We start from the raw sequence: 18,299 nt of genomic DNA on the forward strand, positions 1-18,299 counted from the left end.
CAGTCTTTGACATGCTGCTACACCCACAATGCCATGAGGAAGGATATTTCAGCATTTTAACCCAATGTCACTTACAGAATGGTGATACATTCCCACTGCAGGATAATGACTGGCTTGGAGAGGAACTGGCAGCTGGTGGTGTTCCCATGTATCTGCTGCCCTTGTCCTTCCAGACGGAAGTGGTCATGGGTTTGGAAGGTGCTGTCAGAGGAGTTACAGTGGTGCATCTTATAGATGGTATGCACTGCTGCTGCTGTGCATTGATGGTGGAGGGAGTGAACAATGAAACACGGTGGTGGATGGGTGCTAATTAAGCAGGTTGCTTTGGCCTCAGCGGCGTAGAGTTTCTTCAGTGTTATTAAAGCTACACCCATCCCAGCAGATGTGGGGTATTCCATCAGACTCCTGATTTGTGCCTTGTTCAGGCAGTTCCTCTATAACATGACAGTTGCATTCTTGTGCAACCCCGCATTACAGAAAAATCGTGCTTTAGAAACCGTGTTTAAAGTGTTGGTGATGTAATCGCATGACATTTTAAAAGTGTTTGCTTTAGAAACAGTACCCCCAATTTGTCAATTGCGTTACAGCAAATATGCATGAATGAAATGCGCGTTATAGCAGAATGACCTGTGGACGCTGGACAGACTTTAGGGAGTCCAGAATTACTTTCTGCAGAATTCCTAGCTTCTTACCTGCTCTTGGAGCTACAATATTTAGATGGTGAGTCCAGCTTAGTTTCTGGTAAATGGTAAACCTCTCCCCCCACCCCCACCTCCCCTCAACAGCACTTCGCAGTGAACAATTCCACAGATTCACCACTCTCTATAGAAAAAGTTCCTCCTCATCTCTATCTTAAAAGGGCAACTTCTTACTCTGGGCGGATCCCAGACTCTCCCACAAGGGGAAACAACCTTTCCGCATTTAACTTTCCAAGCCCTGCAGAATTGGGCTTCAGTGATAGCAATGCCATTAAGTATCAAGGACTATTACTTAGACTCTTGTTGGAGATGGTCATAGCTGACACTTGTGTGGCATTGATGTTATGCCACACAATTAAAGCCTGGATATTGTCCAGGTCTTGTGCATGGACATGGACTACTTCATAATCTGAGGAGTCTTGAATGGTTCTGGATATTGTGTACCTTGATGGCACTGTTGATCCCTTCCATCACTTCACGGATGCTCGAGAATAGACAGATGGATAGTTATTGGCTGAGTTGGATTTGACCTATGGTTTGTATACAGGACGTTCCTGGGCAGGTTTCTACATTGTTGGGTAGATGCCAGTGTTGTGGCTGTACTGGAACAGCTTATCTAGGGAGGTAACAAGTTCTGGAGCGCAAGTCCATGTTGCAGCTTTATAAGACTGGTTAGTCCATGCTTAGAGTACTGTGTTCAATTCTGGTCGCCACATTACAGGAAGGATATGGAGGCTTTGGAGAGGGTGCAGAAGAGATTTATGAGGATGCTGACTGGATTAGCTGGTCTGAGCTATAACAGAGGCTAGAAAAACTCCAGTTTTCTCTGGAGCGGCAGAAGCTGAGGGGAGACTTGATCGATGTCTATAAAATTATGGGATACATAGATAGGGTTGACGGTCAGAGTTGAAATGTCTTATACAAGGGGGCATGCATTAAAGGTGAGAGGGGCAAGTTCAAAGGAGACGTGAGGGGCAAGTTTTTTTTACACAGAGAGTGGTAGGATCTGGAACACACTGCCAGCGGTGGTGGTGGAGGGAGATACGATAGGGGCATTTAAGGGACTTCTGGATAAGCACATGAATATGCAAAGGATGGAGGGATATGGACCAAGGGCAGGCAGATTAGTTTAATTTGGTATCATGTTCGGCACAACATTGTGGGTCGAAGGACTCGTTCCTGTGCTGTACTGTTCTATGCACCTTTGCTGAAATGTTGTCAGGGCCCATACAATTGTCAATATCCAGCACCTCCAACTGTTCCTTCATATCACATGGAATGAGTTGAATTGGCTGAAGACTGGCATATACTTTGCTTGGGACCAATGCAGGACGTGAATATGTTTCCTCCAGTTGATATCTCTGGCTGAAGACTCTCGTGAATCTTTCAGCCTTCTCTTTTCCACTGATGTTCTGGGCCCTCCAGTCATTGGGGAGGGTGCTTTCATGGAGATTTCTCCAGTCGCTTAATTGCCCATCACCATTCACGACTAGATCTGAGGTATTAATTGTGGGATCATTTAGCTCTGTCTCTCACTTGCTGCTTATGCTGTTTGGAGCATACACAATCTTATTTGATAGCTTCACCAGATTGACACTTCATTCTTAGGTATGTCCGGTGCTACTGCTGGCTTGCCCTCCTGCACTCTTCATCGAACCTGAGTTGTTCCCCAGATTTGATGGTATTGGTGTGGGGGATATGTTGGGCCATGGGGTTGCAGATTGTGTTGGAGTATGTTTCTGCGGCTATTAATGACCCACAGTGTATCATGGATATGATGCCAGATATCTTCAGAATCCGACCCGTAGTATAGTGGTTGTGCCACACAACATGGTGGAAGGTTTACTCAATGTGTAGATGGAACATTGTCTCCACAAGGACTGTACGGAAGTCACTTTTCCCAATCATGTCACAGATATATGTGCTTGCTGCAGACCAAGCCAAGCAGTTAGATTCATTAGGTCTCAGCCAGCTCAGTCAGTCAGTGGTACCACTGAGCCGTTGATAAGCATGGACATTAACCCAGCCACAGTATATTGTCTGCCTCTTCTTTCTCTTTAACTGCTTCCTCCAAATGATGTTCAAAATAGATGAGCATGGATTCATCAGGGAGGGCAGTAGATGGTAATCAGCAAGAGGTTTCTTTGCACGTGTTTGACTTGATACCATGAGATTCATGGGTTCCAGAGTCAATGGTGAGGACTCCCAGGGCAACTATTCTTCGACATATACCACTGTGCCTCCACCTCTGCTGGATCTGTCCTGACATTGGGACAGGACATAACCCGAGATAGTGATGGTGATGTCTGGGATGTTAGTGTGGAGAGAAAGCTGCTCCATACTGTCCCAACATGTCATGTACAGTTGCACCCAGTGCAACTCCTGGTATGTCTTTTTACTTTTCTTTGTTCTTTCATGGGATATGTGTGAAGCAAAGCATTTGTTCCTCATCCCTAACTGCCCTTGAGCTGAGTGGCTGGTTGAGGCAGTTAACACATTGATGGTGGTCTGGAGTCACATGTAGGCCATACCAGGAGAAAATGGAAGAATCCTTAAAGAAAGGAGCTAATCATAGCTAGCTTTACATTTGAAATGTATTAATAGGATTCACTTTTCACTAGCTCTCATTATATTTTATTTATTAAGTATAGCTTTTCTACCTTTGGGAGGCACAATGGTAGTGTGCTTCCTCTGAGTTAGAAGCTCCAGGTTCAGTCTAGAACTTGTTGACCAAGGAAGGTCCATTCACAACTCAGCTGAACAGAATGAGTTCCAACCTGCCAGTCCTCCCAATATACAACAATGACAAGCAGGGACACCTACCTAATTACCCAGGTGCTAGACAGAACATTGGAGCCTCCTGCTATTACTATCCATAGGTGAGAGGAGAAAGATTTAAAAGAGACACGAGAGGCAGTTTTTTTTTTTTACACAGAGAGGGGTTCATGTGTGGAATGAACTTGCAGGGGAAATGATGGATGTGGGTGCAGTTACAAAGTTTAAAAGACATTTAGATAAACAACACAGTGGTTAGCATGGCTGCCTCACAGTGCCAGGGACCCGGGTTCGATTCCAGCCTCGGGCAACTATCTGTGCGGCGTTTGCATATTCTCCTTGTTCTGGATGTAGGTTTGCTCGCTGAGCTGGAAGGTTCATTTTCAGACGCTTTGTCAGCATACTAGATAACATCTTCATCCAGAGGCTCACTGAAGGTGTTACCTAGTATGGTGACGAAACATCTGAAAACAAATCTTCCAGCTCAGCGAGCAAACCTACATCCAGAACCTCAACCTGAGCTACAAATCTTCTCAATTCTCTCCGTGTCTGTGTGGGTTTCCTCCGGATGCTTCGGTTTCATCCCACAGTTCAAAGCTGTGCAGGTTAAGTGGATTGGCCATGCTAAATTGCCCATTAGTGCATTAGTTGTTGGAAATGTAGAGTAATAGGGGAGGGGAATGGGTCTGGGTAGGACACTGTTTGGAGGGTCGGTGTGGACTTGTTGGGACAAATGGCCTGTTTGCACACTGTAGGGATTCTATGATTCTAGTAAGTACGTGAACAAGAAATGTATGGAGGGCCAAGTGGGCAGGTGGGAATATGGTCAACATGGACTGGTTGGACAATAGGATCTGTTTCCATGCTGTATGACTCTATGACTCCATGTAGGTGTAAATGTTCATGTTGCCTCAGAAACACAAGCTCAGTGAATAAAACACACTGTAACACACCACCTTGCCTGTTTGCTCCTCTCTATGCTTTTACATTACATTACACCCTGTGTAGTCCCAGTCCCAGCCAAGTACCAATAATCCCTACTGTGTCTGACACCTTTCACTATATAGGGGTCTCATAGTCACTGGGTGCCTTGCTGTATAGCCAATTTATCTTATTTTTAGCAAGATTCCCTCTCACTTTATATTTCATAAGACCATAAAATTTCACTGTACAGAAGGGGGCCACTCGACCCATTGAGTCTGCACTGGCTCCCAAAAGAGCTACCCATCTAGTCCCATTCTCTAGCCCTATCTCCAGAGCCCTCTAATTCAACCCTGTCAAATATATGTCCTGCTGTCTTTTGAAACCTTCTATGGAATCCACCTTGCCCTCTCTGCCAGACAGCACATTCCAAATCCTGATAATTCTCTGAGTAAAGGAGTTTCTCCTCATCTCACTCCTAGCTCTCTTACTGACATATCAACTGGTGGAAACAAAATATTCTTCTTTACCCTTTCAAAATTGGGCACCTTTTAATCTTCTCTGATCCAAGGAGAATAAATTCAATTTCTCAAATCTATCCTTGTATCTAAAATCATTCATTCCTGGCATCATTCAAGTAAATCTCCTTTGCACTCTTTCCAGGGCTTTCTTAAATAAGGTGCCCAGACTGAACATAATGCTCCAAATGTGGTCTTACCAATGATATGTAGAGGTGCAGTATCACTTCCTTGCTTTAATACTTTGTCTCTATTTAGAAACCAAAGAATCCTATAAGCCTTCCTAACAACTGTTTCAACTTGCCTGGCCACCTTCAGAGAATCACACATGAGGTTCCTCTGCTCCTGTACGTCCCTCAGATTTCTACCATTGAGCCTGGATTGTCTCTTCATGTTTCTTCTGCCACATTTCTCTGCATTGAAATCCACCAGCCAGCTGTCTGCTCATTTGCCAACTTGTCAGTTCCCCTCTGAAGTTGCTCAGCATCATCCTCATAATTCACTATTCTCCCTGGCTTAGCATTATCTGCAAATTTAAAGAGTTTGCCCTTAACGCCCATCTCCAAACTTTTTACAGAGGAACCTCGATTATCCGGATACTAATTATCCGAAAATTGGATTAACTGAAGGAGATCTCCAGGACCCGATGGAAACATTACATCAAAGATGTGTTTCCAACAGTGATCCTGTCTTTTGTTTACAATGATTAAACAGGCACTGTCTCCAAATGACTGCCCACCCTCTCTCTCTCCCCGCATGTTCCCTGGAGTTCTACACAGGAGTGTAAACTCACCCCCCCCCCCCTTCTCCAGATAATCTCTCCAACATTGTACAGGGCAAAGGTGGAACCTATCAAAACGTTGCAGTAAAAAAGTGTGTGTGTGCGCATGCGCGCGCGATTTGGAGACTTACCCCACAAAGGCAGCAGCAGTGTTATTGTTGGTGTCCAGTCCGGCTGTCCTGAAGAGGGGGCGGGGGGAACGGTGTTGCACGGGGTTGGGGACGGTGGGGGGTGGTGTTGCACTGAGCGGGGCAGTGTTGCACGGTGTTGGGGGCGGGGCCTCGCATGCTGTGGGCTGCTGCAGTCTCCTGAATGAGGAGTAGACTTTAAAAACTCCAAGCCCCAGAGGAAAGGCATTTAATCGATTAACCGAATAATTGATTATCCGAATGAAATAGTTCCCACCCATCACGTTCGGATAATCAATGTTCCCCTGTATATAAATCAGAAAAAGCAAATGTCCCAACACTGATCCCTGGGGAACACTACTTTCAGCTTGTCTCCAGTCTGAGAAGTGCCCATCTATACCTATGCTCCGTTTCCTGTCTTTTAACCAACTTTTAATCCATGCTGCTAAAGACCCATCAATCTCAAGCATTTCTAACTTGCTAACCAATCCGCTATTTGGCACCATATCAAATGCTTTCTGAAAGTGCAAATATATAACATCCACAGGACTACCCTCATCTGCCTGTGTCACCTCATGTTTCACATAGCAGCTTTAGTTACATTTTAATTCTTCATATCTGACTGCTCCCACATTAATTTGTCATGGTTCAGTCAACCAATTGGGAATTATTGGAGTTACATTTTAATTTGGAACCCGACTCCTGATATAACAATTCATCAAATCTTCTTAGACAGATCTTTCCAAACCCATGACCTCTATCACCTAGAAGGACAAGGTCAGCAGATACATGGGAACGTCACCCCCTGCAAATGTTCCTCTCCACACCACTCACTATCCTGACTTTGAAATATATTGCCATTCCTTCAGTGTCACTAGGACAAAATCCTGGAATTTCCTCCCTAGGGCATTGTGGGTCTAGCTACAGCACATGAATGGCTGGGGTTCAAAATGGCAGCTCACCACCAACTCCTCCAGGGCAACTAACAATGAGCAATAAATATTGCCTAGGTAGCAATGTCAGCATCTCATGGGTATCACATTTAGAGGTAGTTAAGAAGGCGTTTAGCACACTTGCTTTCATTGCTCAAAGCACTGAGTATACGAATTGGGACATCATTTTGAGATTGTATAGGATGTTGGTGAGGCCAGTTTTGCAGTACAGTGTACAGTTCTGATCGTACTGCTATAGGAAGATTATTATTAAATTGGAGAAGATTCAGAAAAGTGTTGCCAGGACATTGCTGGAACTGGGGGGGCTTGAGTTATAAGGAGAGGCTGGGTAGGATGGGAGCTTTTTTACTGGAGCATAGAAGTTGAGGGATGACTTTATAGAGGTTAATAAAATAATGAGGGGCATAGGTAAGATCAATAGCAAAGGTCTTTTCCCTAGGGTGGAGGAGTTCAGAACTAGGGGCATATTTTTGGGGTGAGCGGGGAAAGATTTAAAAGCGTCCTGAGGGACAATGTTTTCACACATAGGAATGAACTGCCAGAGGAAGTGGTAGATGCAGGTATAGTTACAACATTTAAAATATATTTGGATATGGATGTAGGTTTGCTTGCTGAGCTGGAAGGTTCATTTTCAGACCTTTCATCACCATACTAGGTAACATCTTCAGTGAACCTCCAGATGAGGCACTGCTGACGATTCCTGCTTTCTATTTATATGTTTGGGTTTCTTTGGGTTGGTGATGTCATTTCTTATGGTGATGTCATTTCCTGTTCTTTTTCTCAGGGGTTGGTAAATGGAGTCCAAGTCCATGTGTTTGTTGATAGAGTTCCAGTTGGAATCCATGCTTCTAGGAATTCTCGTGCGTGTCTCTGTTTGACTTGTCCTAGGATTCCTAGAAGCATGGCATTCCAACCAGAACTCTATCAACAAACACATTGACTTGGACCTCATTTGCCACCACCTGAGAAAAAGAACAGGAAATGACATCACCATTGGAAATGACATTACCACTGGATATGACATCACCAACCCAAAGGAACCCAAACCTTCAAATAGAAAGCAGTAATCATAAGTAGTGCTTCGTCCAGAGGCTCAATGAAGACGTATGGTGACGAAACGTCTGAAGATGTACCTTCCAGCTCAGTGAACAAACCTACATCCAGAACCTTAGCCTGAGCTACAAATCTTCTCAAAAACTCACTAACATTTGGAGATGTACACGATTACAAAATGTTTAGAGAGATATGCACTAAATGCAGACAAGTGGGACTAGTTTAGTTTGAAAAACTTGGTCAGCATGGACGAGTTGGACTGGAGGTTCTGTTTCCATGCTGTATGACTCTATCACTGGATTTGCTCCCACCCATTCCAAGTTTCTGGTATTGTACAGGAAACATATCCTTTAAGATTCATGTTTTTGGCTGCAGAGGATACTATCTCCCTAATTCTAATTGACATAGCATCATTGTAACTGACAGCAAAGTTATATCAGGGACTTTTATGATTAAAGGTATCACTTTGTAATAAGCTGACAGCCTGTGAAAACATAAAAGTGCTGATAACTTCAAAGTAGTAATACTAAGTGAAAGAAATAACTAAAATGAGTTTGTTAATCTTATTATAGATGCCTTCCCCTGTTATTTATAGGCTTATCAGCTGGTCTGTTTGGAACAAATGATAATGAAGCTGGGAATGAGTTCATGTTGCCCAATCACTCTCAGACTGAGAACGTGGAAGAGTTTGCACACAAATGGCAGGTAAGGGATTGACTGCAGCACATTTTTGGAGCGAGTGATGGAATTGGTGGCCAGAGTGATACACGAAAATGACTCACCACAGCCCATGTATGAGCTAAGAAAGCAGCTTTAGTCAGTCTTCACCCACACAGACATGAAAAATGAAGCAATTGGGCATAATTAGGATCTATAATTTAAGAAAAACATTTCATAAAGTGATGGGAAACAAATGCTATCTCCTGTCAAATAAAAAAACAAAAATGAGTTAAAGGGGAATAGTTATTTGCAAGAGACTGGAGACAATGTTAACTGCCTGCAACCTTCCTAATTCAGTGACCAGGTTGTTAATTTTAGAACGAAAACGAAGGATTATTTTAAAACTGCTTTCATTTTTTTTAACCTCAATTACGTATCAAAAACAGCATTCCAAACCATACATGCAACCAACGTTTGTAATGGAGGGCAGATCTGGATGTATTGTGCTGTAACACACCAAGTTGGGCTAGTCATGTTCAGCTAAAAGCTAGCATTGAGTGCCATTTTGTATCATGGCCCATCTCCCTGACATGCTGCATTGGCTCAGTAAATTAACAGATTAAGGGTTTGAGATGGTTGATCTGCTGATGCATCAAAGACCCATGATCCATCTCATCATTGAGCCACCTGGAATCAGATCGTTGATGTTGAGGAATGCTATTGGTTTTAACAATTCCATGTATTTACTCCAATGAGCAACAAAACACTTAGAATGGAGTACTTAATGGAAGGTCAAGCTTTCAGCCTCCTAGCAATTTGAATTCTTGGATTTGTCACAGTAGAACTGAAGCTTTTATCAAACTTTCGGATGAGTAAACACACAGTGGTATTTATGTTGTACCACGAATAAAAGCACACTGCAATTTCTACAAAACATTTGGTCAAATAGAGGTTGTTTCCCCGTTGTTTTGCAGTCAATCAAGCATTTCTCCCTTGTTAGCGCTATGGAAACATAACTGCTGTGTAATAACAGCTAAGCACAGCATGTAGTGTATGATAAACTCTCAGGGATGTGCATTTTAAAATATCTCCTATATTTACAATAGATTGATGCACCCTGCCGTACCACTGGCAAGAAGATCAAGCTATGCTTTGGCAGTGCTTTTCAGTACATCTGCAAAATATTATTCAAAGGTCTCTACTCCCCGCTGAGAAATTGTTTCAGAGTGGTAAGTCACTGCACAGGACCGCTGTTTTGTGGATCTTGAGATTTAATGATGGCCCTCTCCCTCCTAAACAACCCTCTTCAGAAAAGGATACAAATGCCAAGAAGGCAAAATTCCCAGAGGTCACTATTCCAGCAATAAGACCAGAACTGCAACCTTCTACTGTGGACACCTCCAGCAAACACCTCAACCCTCACGAGCTGCATAGTCTGGAACCTCCTGTTGTCTTCCCTTAACATGTGGAGGAATGGGGGTGCGTAAAACAAAAACATATCAGGTCCCCCAGCATCAAGGCTGCCTCTGGACCCCATGTTGGCACTTAGTTACTCCCTTCAGTAGCCTCTTATCCTATGCTGGGTTCCACTGACGAAGTTGGGTGTCCCTGTAATGCAGGGGACCACATCCGAGACAGACAAAGGTTCTTCACAGAAAAGATCCCCTGAAAGCTCTTAGCAAATCCGGTCATTAGACAATTTCCAGAGTTTGTGATTATACGTTGGTCTAAAGGAGTTAATATCTGAGTGTCTGCCATCAACATTGCCCACTTGGCTGACACAGTGGCTCAGTGTTTAGCAATGCTGCCTCACATCAATCAAATCACAGTTGGACAGGAATCTGATATGAATAATGGACTGTTATAAATTTATTGGGAAGAGTTCAGATAAAAACCATAATGCATATCCATGGTTTTTCATTAGTAAAGGGTGTTATTCTGCAGATTGATTAAAGAATGATGAATCATCTACTGTTGGTATAAGTGGCAGAATGGTGTTATAGTAGAACAGTGTAATTAAACATATATGATATAGAGCCCTGGAAGACTTTAAATCATTTGCTGACATTCAATTTCCTGCAAGTGATGCTACTTTATAAATTATTGTGTTATAATTTATATCTCTAACTCCACATTGAAGGCATTATTTTTAATGTCGCATTATTCTGTTTTAACAAGGAGTATTAATCAAACTCTCGAATGTTTCTTAGGCAACAAAATATCTTCAGGGTAAAGAATAATATGAAATAGCCACACAAGGGCAAGAGGAATTCATGACAAAATCCTCAAAATAAACTCGACCCATCTTGTTTGGTGCGTAATTATAAAGTAAAATGGTGGTGATACAGATATTTTAGTTTCTAACACGTGTGTGATCAATGAAAGATGGATAGAGAAAAAGATGTGGAGAAAAAGAAATGATTTTTATTCAATTTGAATAAATTTTGGAAGCAAAAGTAGGTGCTTTGAAGGAACAGGTAAGGAAGGAGAGCACGATAGTTGGGGAAATAGAAAGTCCTTGTATCTTATTTCACGATGACTATCATGAATGTTTGTATTTCTGCCTCTGTTTTTTTTAGGTCGATCCTATTCCATTCTATGACATGTGCCTGAGTGATATGTGTGAATCCTCGGACCTCCAGCCAGGCTGTAACCTCGCAGCTGCCTTTGTCCATATATGCAACAGGAATTTTGTCCCTCTGGAAATTCCGTCACAATGTGGTAAGCACGGCCAGTTTTCCAGCTGAGCAGTTGATAAAACCGATTATGTCAAAGCTGTGGAAGTTCTGTAATAACTGGGCTTTTATTTGCTGCCTTGAAAGCTAACCAACTGGCTAATAGTGTTGCATGCTGAAAGCAATAATTGCAACTTTTGTCTTTGCAATTGCACAACATCCAGTTTTATCATGATTTGGAGATGCCGGTGTTGGACTGGGGTGTACAAAGTTAAAAATCACACAAGGTCTGGCAGCATCCAGGGAACAGGAGAATCGACGTTTCGGGCATAAGCCCTTCTTCAGGAAGGCTTATGCCCGAAATGTCGATTCTCCTGTTCCCTGGATGCTGTCTGACCTGCTGCGCTTTTCCAGCAACACATTTTCAGCTCTGATCTCCAGCATCTGCAGACCTCACTTTCTCCTTAAAAATCACACAACACCAGGTTATAGTCCAACAGGTTTAATTGGAAGCACATGCTTTCGGAGCGTTGCTCCTTCATCAGGGGGTTGCGGAGTGCACAATTGTAAGACACAGAATTTATAGCAAATAAATTCTATAATTACGAGCTACAAAGTAGCAAGTACCTAGGTACAGATCTTAGATACAAAATACATAAATAAAGGGGAAAGAAAAGGAAAGAAAAACTTACCTTTACTTACAGTTGTTCATAGTATAAGTTAGAAAAACGAGAATAAAATTTAAAAAGATGAGTATTATAGTGTTTCCATAAAGGGCCTGCAGTAAGTTCAGCACAGGGGCCTCCCACATGTGGTCTGCCCAGACTCGCAGGGCACTGACTGCCCACACCAGTCCCCAGTCCAAATACCGTCCCCGCTCCCTCGGGCACTCCATCCCCAGGCCCTCTACGTTCCCTCAGGCCTCCATCCCCAGGCCCTCTCCGTTCCCTCAGGCCTCCATCCCCAGGCCCTCTCCGCTCCCTCGGGCCTCCATCCCCAGGCCCTCTCCGTTCCCTCAGGCCTCGATCCCCAGGCCCTCTCCGCTCCCTCGGGCCTCCATCCCCAGGCCCTCTCCGTTCCCTCAGGCCTCCATCCCCAGGCCCTCTCCGTTCCCTCGGGCCTCCATCCCCAGGCCCTCTCCGTTCCCTCGGGCCTCCATTCCCAGGCCCTCTCCGTTCCCTCGGGCCTCCAGCCCCCGGCCCTCTCCGCTCCCTCGGGCCTCCAGCCCCTGGCCCTCTCCGCTCCCTCGAGCCTCCAGCCCCCGGCCCTCTCCGCTCCCTCGGGTCTCCAGCCCCAGGCCCTCTCCGCTCCCTCGGGTCTCCAGCCCCAGGCCCTCTCCGCTCCCTCGGGTCTCCAGCCCCAGGTCCTCTCTGCTCCCTTCAAGCCTCCAGCCCATTCTAGCTTGGGAGGGAACACCAAGAGGAGAAAAATGGGACAAAAAAAAAGAAGAAAATGGGAAATAAACAGAAGGAGCAGAGAAACCGACATTAGATTAGATTAGATTACATTAGATTACATTACAGTGTGGAAACAGGCCCTTCGGCCCAACAAGTCCACACCGACCCGCCGAAGCGAAACCCACCCATACCCCTACATTTACCCCTTACCTAACACTACGGGCAATTTAGCATGGCCAATTCACCTGACCCTGCACATCTTTGGACTGTGGGAGGAAACCGGAGCACCCGGAGGAAACCCACGCCAACTTGTAATGCATCAAGCAGAATAGTGAATTGCAAGTAGAAATTAAATGCTGTTGCTGTCTTTATCCATACCTCTGTATGAAACAAGGAGTGGTGATGTTGGTGGTGGGGGTGGATGTTGGGCAACGGTTAATAAAACACTCCTGAGTTCCGTTTTAAGATGATCCCCCCCCCACCCCCTTGTATCAACATTCGTGACAAATTTGGCCTTTTTTCCCCAGAAATAATAACACAGTTTTACAGCACAGAGGGAGGCCATTGAGTCCCATTGTATCGTCATCATCTCTTTTAAAGACCTATCCGATTTATCTCAAACCTGAATGTTTCTCCATCAAATTCAATTGGAGATGTATCATTCAACCTGCTTTTCCAACCCTTTCAGGCCAAGTCCTAGGAAGGTGCAGCATAAAAAATGTTCCCCACATTTCACATTGGGTTCTATAGCCGAGGGAGTGGAGAGGGCCTGGGGTTTGAGGGCCGAGGGAACAGAGAGGGCCTGGGGACTCGTCCACGCACATAACTGAAATCCCACATTCCTGATACAATTTCGGAATTCTCTTCTTTGCCCTATTTAAGGCCATGAAGTTGGTGGTGTTGAGTAGGATGATACAGCTGGCACAATTTAACATGTATCCTAAGGAGATTAAGCAACACAGACACCTCCTATGGTGTAACAGAGTGAATAATACCCAAATTAGCTTCATAACTACTGTAATCATGACAACTGTTTGGGAGAAAAATGTTTCCTAACAAAAAACAGCAATTTGTTTTATGTGTTAAGGAATGTCTTAAAGCTGAAAAGTGAGGCAGAAGATTCAGAGAGCATCCCAGAGTTAAAGGTGAAGCAGTTACATTGGGAGATGCTGAAGAGGCTAACATTAAGGAGAAGCAAGAGGGTTTTGGGACTGGATGGGATTACAGAGGTGGGGTTAGATTTGGGAATAAAAACTGTTGAAAATGTTTAAAAACAAGGCTGTAGCTAACTGAAATCCAATGTAGACCACCCAGAACACATGATGGATGAATGGATTTTGGTGTGAACTCAGAAACAGACGGCAAAGCTTTGCATGAAAAGCATTATAAAAAAATAAGGTAGGAGCATCTCACTGCAGTTGCTGGAATCTGTACTGAAAACAAAAAGTGCTGGAGATCACAGTGGGCCAAGCAGCATCCGTGGAGAGAAACCAAGCTAATGTTTCGAGTCTAGATGACTCTTCATCAGAATTGACGCAAAAACACTACTTGCTCTCCCTCTATGGATGCTGCCTGACCCGCTGTGATCTCCACCATTTTATTTTGTTTATAAAAAAAAGCACCACTAATGTGATACAGCATCTAGGGCTTGTAAATACACATCAAGAAGGGTTAAATAAACAGTCAGAAAAGTTACTGTTTTATCAAAGTAATGATTAGTGACATCTCTTGAGAGTCATTTACTTTCTGTAGCAGCTGCAAGAAGTATTTCAGAACAGCAATCAGCAGTGCAATTGGGAGACTTAAATTAACAGTATCCGTGAGAGGGTAAGAGCCAGTCTGGCAGATAGTTGAAGTTTTACTGTAGTATTCTGTACTCACGTTGTCTTTCTCCTTACAGTGACTGGCAAGGCCGGTGACAGTATGCAGAATGATGACGTGGTAGATATTGGACAAAGACGAACACTGGAACCAGCTGATGTCCTCTTCATCATTGAGGAAAGAGACTGCAATAAGCCCATTGTCACACAACTTCCTTCAATGATTAACTCATTGGTCGACACCTTCAAAACACAAGGTACTTTTCTCTCTCTCTGTTACCTCATTCTGCACTTTACAAGGATAGCAAAAGCCTGTATAGGTATATTAAAGGGAAGAGAGTCGCTAATGTGAATGTTGGTCACGTGGTAGATGAAACCAGAGAGTTAGTAGTGGGGTACACTGAGATGGCAGAAATGCTGAATCAATACTTTGCCTCAGTTTTCATGGTGGAGGACAATAGTACCATTCCTATTGGAACAGGCAAATCAGAGACAGTAGATAGGGTAGAACTTAAAACAAACATCAATTAGGGAAAAGGTACTTAGCAAACTATTAGAATTGAGAACAGACAAGTCCCCCAGGCCTGATGGCCTACAATCTAGGGTAGTAAAGGAAATGGCGGCAGAGATAGTAGATCCCATCAGTTACAATATTCCAAAATTCCCTGGACACGGGAAAGGTTCCAGTGGCTTGGAAAATGGCTAATATAAAGCCCTTATTCAAAAAGGGAGGGAGGCAAAATGTGAGAAATTATTGACCAGCTAGTTTAACATCTGTTGTTGGGAAAGTCTTAGAATCAATTATCAAGGAAGCAATATCTGGACATTTGGAAAGTCAAAATGCTATCCATCAGAGTCGTCATGGTTTTATGAAGGGCAAATTATGTTTGACTAATTTTCTAGAGTTCTTCGTAGATCTAACAGGCAAGGTGGATAATGGGGATGCTGCAGATGTAAGCTATCTGGAGTTCTGGAGGGTGTTTGATAAGGTGCCGCATGAAAGATTGATTCACAAGTTGGATCATGTGGAATGAGGGGTAACTTATTAACCTACATGGAAGACTGGCTGATGGACAGAAGACAGAGAGTCGGGAAAAATGTTTTTGTTTCTGGTTGACAAGATGTAACTAGTGGGGTACCACAAGGTTCGCTCCTTGGAGCCCAGCTATTTACAATCTACATTAGTGACTTGGATACAGAAATAGAAAGCTCTCCAGCCAAATTTGTGGTTGATACAGAAATAGGTGGGATGGTAAATTGCAATGAGGACATAAGAACCTTACGAATGGATATAGATAGGTTAGGAGAGTGGGCCAAAATGTGGCAGATGGAGTTTAACATGGATAAGTGCGAGGTCATGCATTTGCGTTGAAAAAATGAGAAATTGACCCATTATCTTAATGGGGAGAGACTTCGGGGTGCTCCGGTGCAAAGTCATCTATGTGTACTTGTTCTTGAGACACAGAACAATAGCACGTGGGTACAGCAGGCAATGAAGAAAGCAAATGGAATGCTGGCTTTTATAGCGAAAAGATTGGAATATAAAAAGTATGGAAGTATTGTTACAGCTATACAAGGTATTGATGAGACCGCACCTGGTGTACTGTGCACAGTTTTGAACCCCTTATTTGAGGAAAGATGTAGTGGCATTGGAGGCAGTTCAGAGGAGGTTCACTAGATTGATCTCAGAGATGAGGGGTTTGTCATATGAAGAGAGATTGAACAGTTTTGGCCTATTCTCACTGGAATTTCAAAGAATGAGGGGAGATCAAATTGAGGTATTCAAGATGATAAAAGGTGTGGGTAAAATAGACGTGGAGCGGATGCTTCCTCTTGTGAGGCATTCTGGGACGAGAGGTCATCGTCTTGGGATAAGGGGGTAGCGAATCAAAAACAGAGCTGAGGAGACACTAGTTCTTCCAAAGGGTTGTGAATCTGTGGTATTCACTCCCCTGAAGTGCAGTGGATGCTGAGACAGTGAGTAAATTTAAGGAGGAGTTAAACAGATTTTTAATTGGTAATGGGTTGAAGAGATATGGAGAGAAGTCTGGGAAATGGGGGTGAGGAGCATATCAGCCATGATCGAATGGAGGAGCAGACTCGATGGGCCGAATGGACTAATTCTGCTCCTATATCTTATGAACGTATGAAGGGTGTTGCCAGAGTTGGGGGATTTGAGCTATAAGGAGTGGCTGAACAGGCTGGGGCTGTTTTCCCTGGAGCGTCGAAGACTGAGAGGGGACCATATGGAGGTTTATAAAATCATGAGGGATATAGATACATTGAATAGCCAAATACCTTTCCCCAGGGTAGGTTAGTCCCAAACTGGAGGGTATGGGTTTAAAGTGAGAGGGGAACGATGTAAAAGGCACCTGAGGAGCAACATTTTCATGCAGATGGTGGTGCGTGTATGGAATAAGCTGCCAGAGGAAGTGGTGGAGATTGGTACAATTACAGCATTTAAAAGGCATCTGGATGGGTATATGAATAGGAATGGTTTAGAGGGATGTGAGCCAAATGCTGGAAAATTGGACTAAGATCAATTTAGGATATCTGATCAGCATGGATGGGTTGGATGAAATGGTCTGTTTCTTTTTTGTACATCTCTATGACTCTTTGACTCTATGACCTGGACTGGGACTAAGATCAATTTAGGATATCTGATCAGCATGGATGGGTTGGATGAAACGGTCTGTTTCTTTGTTGTACGTCTCTATGACTCTTTGACTCTATGACCTGGAATGGGACTAAGATCAATTTAGGATATCTGATCAGCATGGATGGGTTGGATGAAACGGTCTGTTTCTTTGTTGTACGTCTCTATGACTCTTTGACTCTATGATCTGGCTGACTTGCTTCCTGAAAGCAAGAACAGGAAGGGGTGATGAAAGGGCAGCTAGTAAAATGCCGAGACCAATACTGGGATGCAACAAATGAAGAGTCGAGCCCCAGTATTCAGATGTTGCTGTTGCATTATCAGAGCTGAAGCCTGAGGAGTCTCAGGTTTTGGTGATAGTTTTGTTGCTGGCATCTGCAGCCTCCTGGTGGAAGGCCTCTTTCACAGTCAACTCGATGGACATGCATCTGCCAGTGGGCATCAAGGTGCCCATCACTGGAGATGGCCATCTCCTCTGCCTTTTCCCCAAGACCGTGTGTGCTGTTGTGTCCTGGAAGGAGAATAAAGAAAGAATTGTGAGTGTGAGGGAATAGATTGCATGGCAATGGTACCATTGGTGTGCATGGGACACAGCCATGAGATGCCAACAAGCTAAATGGCGAGTGTCGATGGTGTAGAAGGGGTGTCTGGAGACAGAGGGAACAGGACATGGGAGGTGATGGCCTGGTGGTATCATCACTGGTCAGTAAATCCAGAGACCCAGGTCATGTTCTGGGGACCTGGGTTCAAATTCCGCCACGGCAGATGGTGGAATTTGAATTCAGTAAAAATCTGGATGACCACGAATCCATTGTTGATTGTTGGAAAAACCCATCTGATTCTCTAATTTCCTTTAGGGAAGGAAGCTAGCATCCTTACCTGGTCTAACCTACATGTGACTCCAGACACACAGCAATGTGGTTGACTCTCAACTGGGCAATAAATGCTGACCTAGCCAGTGACACCCTCATCCCATTAATAAAAAAATTGAAAAATAACCAACGTAAAGGGATAATAACATTTTTGCTGTAAACAAACTAAAAATGCTGGAGAAACTCAGCAGGTTGAACAGTGTCCTGTGCAGAGTTAACTGCTCTGACTTGAACAGACTAACTGAACTTGAAACATTAACTGTTTTCTCCTCACAGGTGCTTCCAGAGCTGCTGAGTTTCTCCAGCAATTTCCATTTTTGTTTCAGATCTCCAACATCTGTAGTTCTTTGTTTCATTTTAGAGGAACAGTTAAACTGTTTGGAGATGAGTGT

General features: G+C 43.8%; 1 protein-coding gene across 2 annotated transcripts in view; it reads left to right on the forward strand.

Annotated features, from left to right (window-relative positions):
- The window catches only part of apoltp (apolipoprotein lipid transfer particle homolog), a 394,813-nt gene that overhangs the window by 364,790 nt on the left and 11,724 nt on the right, over positions 1 to 18,299 (forward strand). For both annotated transcript variants that reach the window (XM_043711128.2, XM_087998023.1), the window contains 4 exons: positions 8,423 to 8,532; positions 9,594 to 9,716; positions 11,067 to 11,208; positions 14,460 to 14,636. In XM_043711128.2, the coding sequence (XP_043567063.2) occupies positions 8,423 to 8,532; positions 9,594 to 9,716; positions 11,067 to 11,208; positions 14,460 to 14,636 (552 nt within the window). The remainder of the gene's footprint in view (positions 1 to 8,422; positions 8,533 to 9,593; positions 9,717 to 11,066; positions 11,209 to 14,459; positions 14,637 to 18,299) is intronic.

The sequence above is a fragment of the Chiloscyllium plagiosum genome, unplaced genomic scaffold (genome assembly GCF_037043375.1).
Source record: "Chiloscyllium plagiosum isolate Xiang-an unplaced genomic scaffold, Cpla_swu_hap1 HiC_scaffold_20, whole genome shotgun sequence".
NCBI lineage: Eukaryota > Metazoa > Chordata > Chondrichthyes > Orectolobiformes > Hemiscylliidae > Chiloscyllium > Chiloscyllium plagiosum.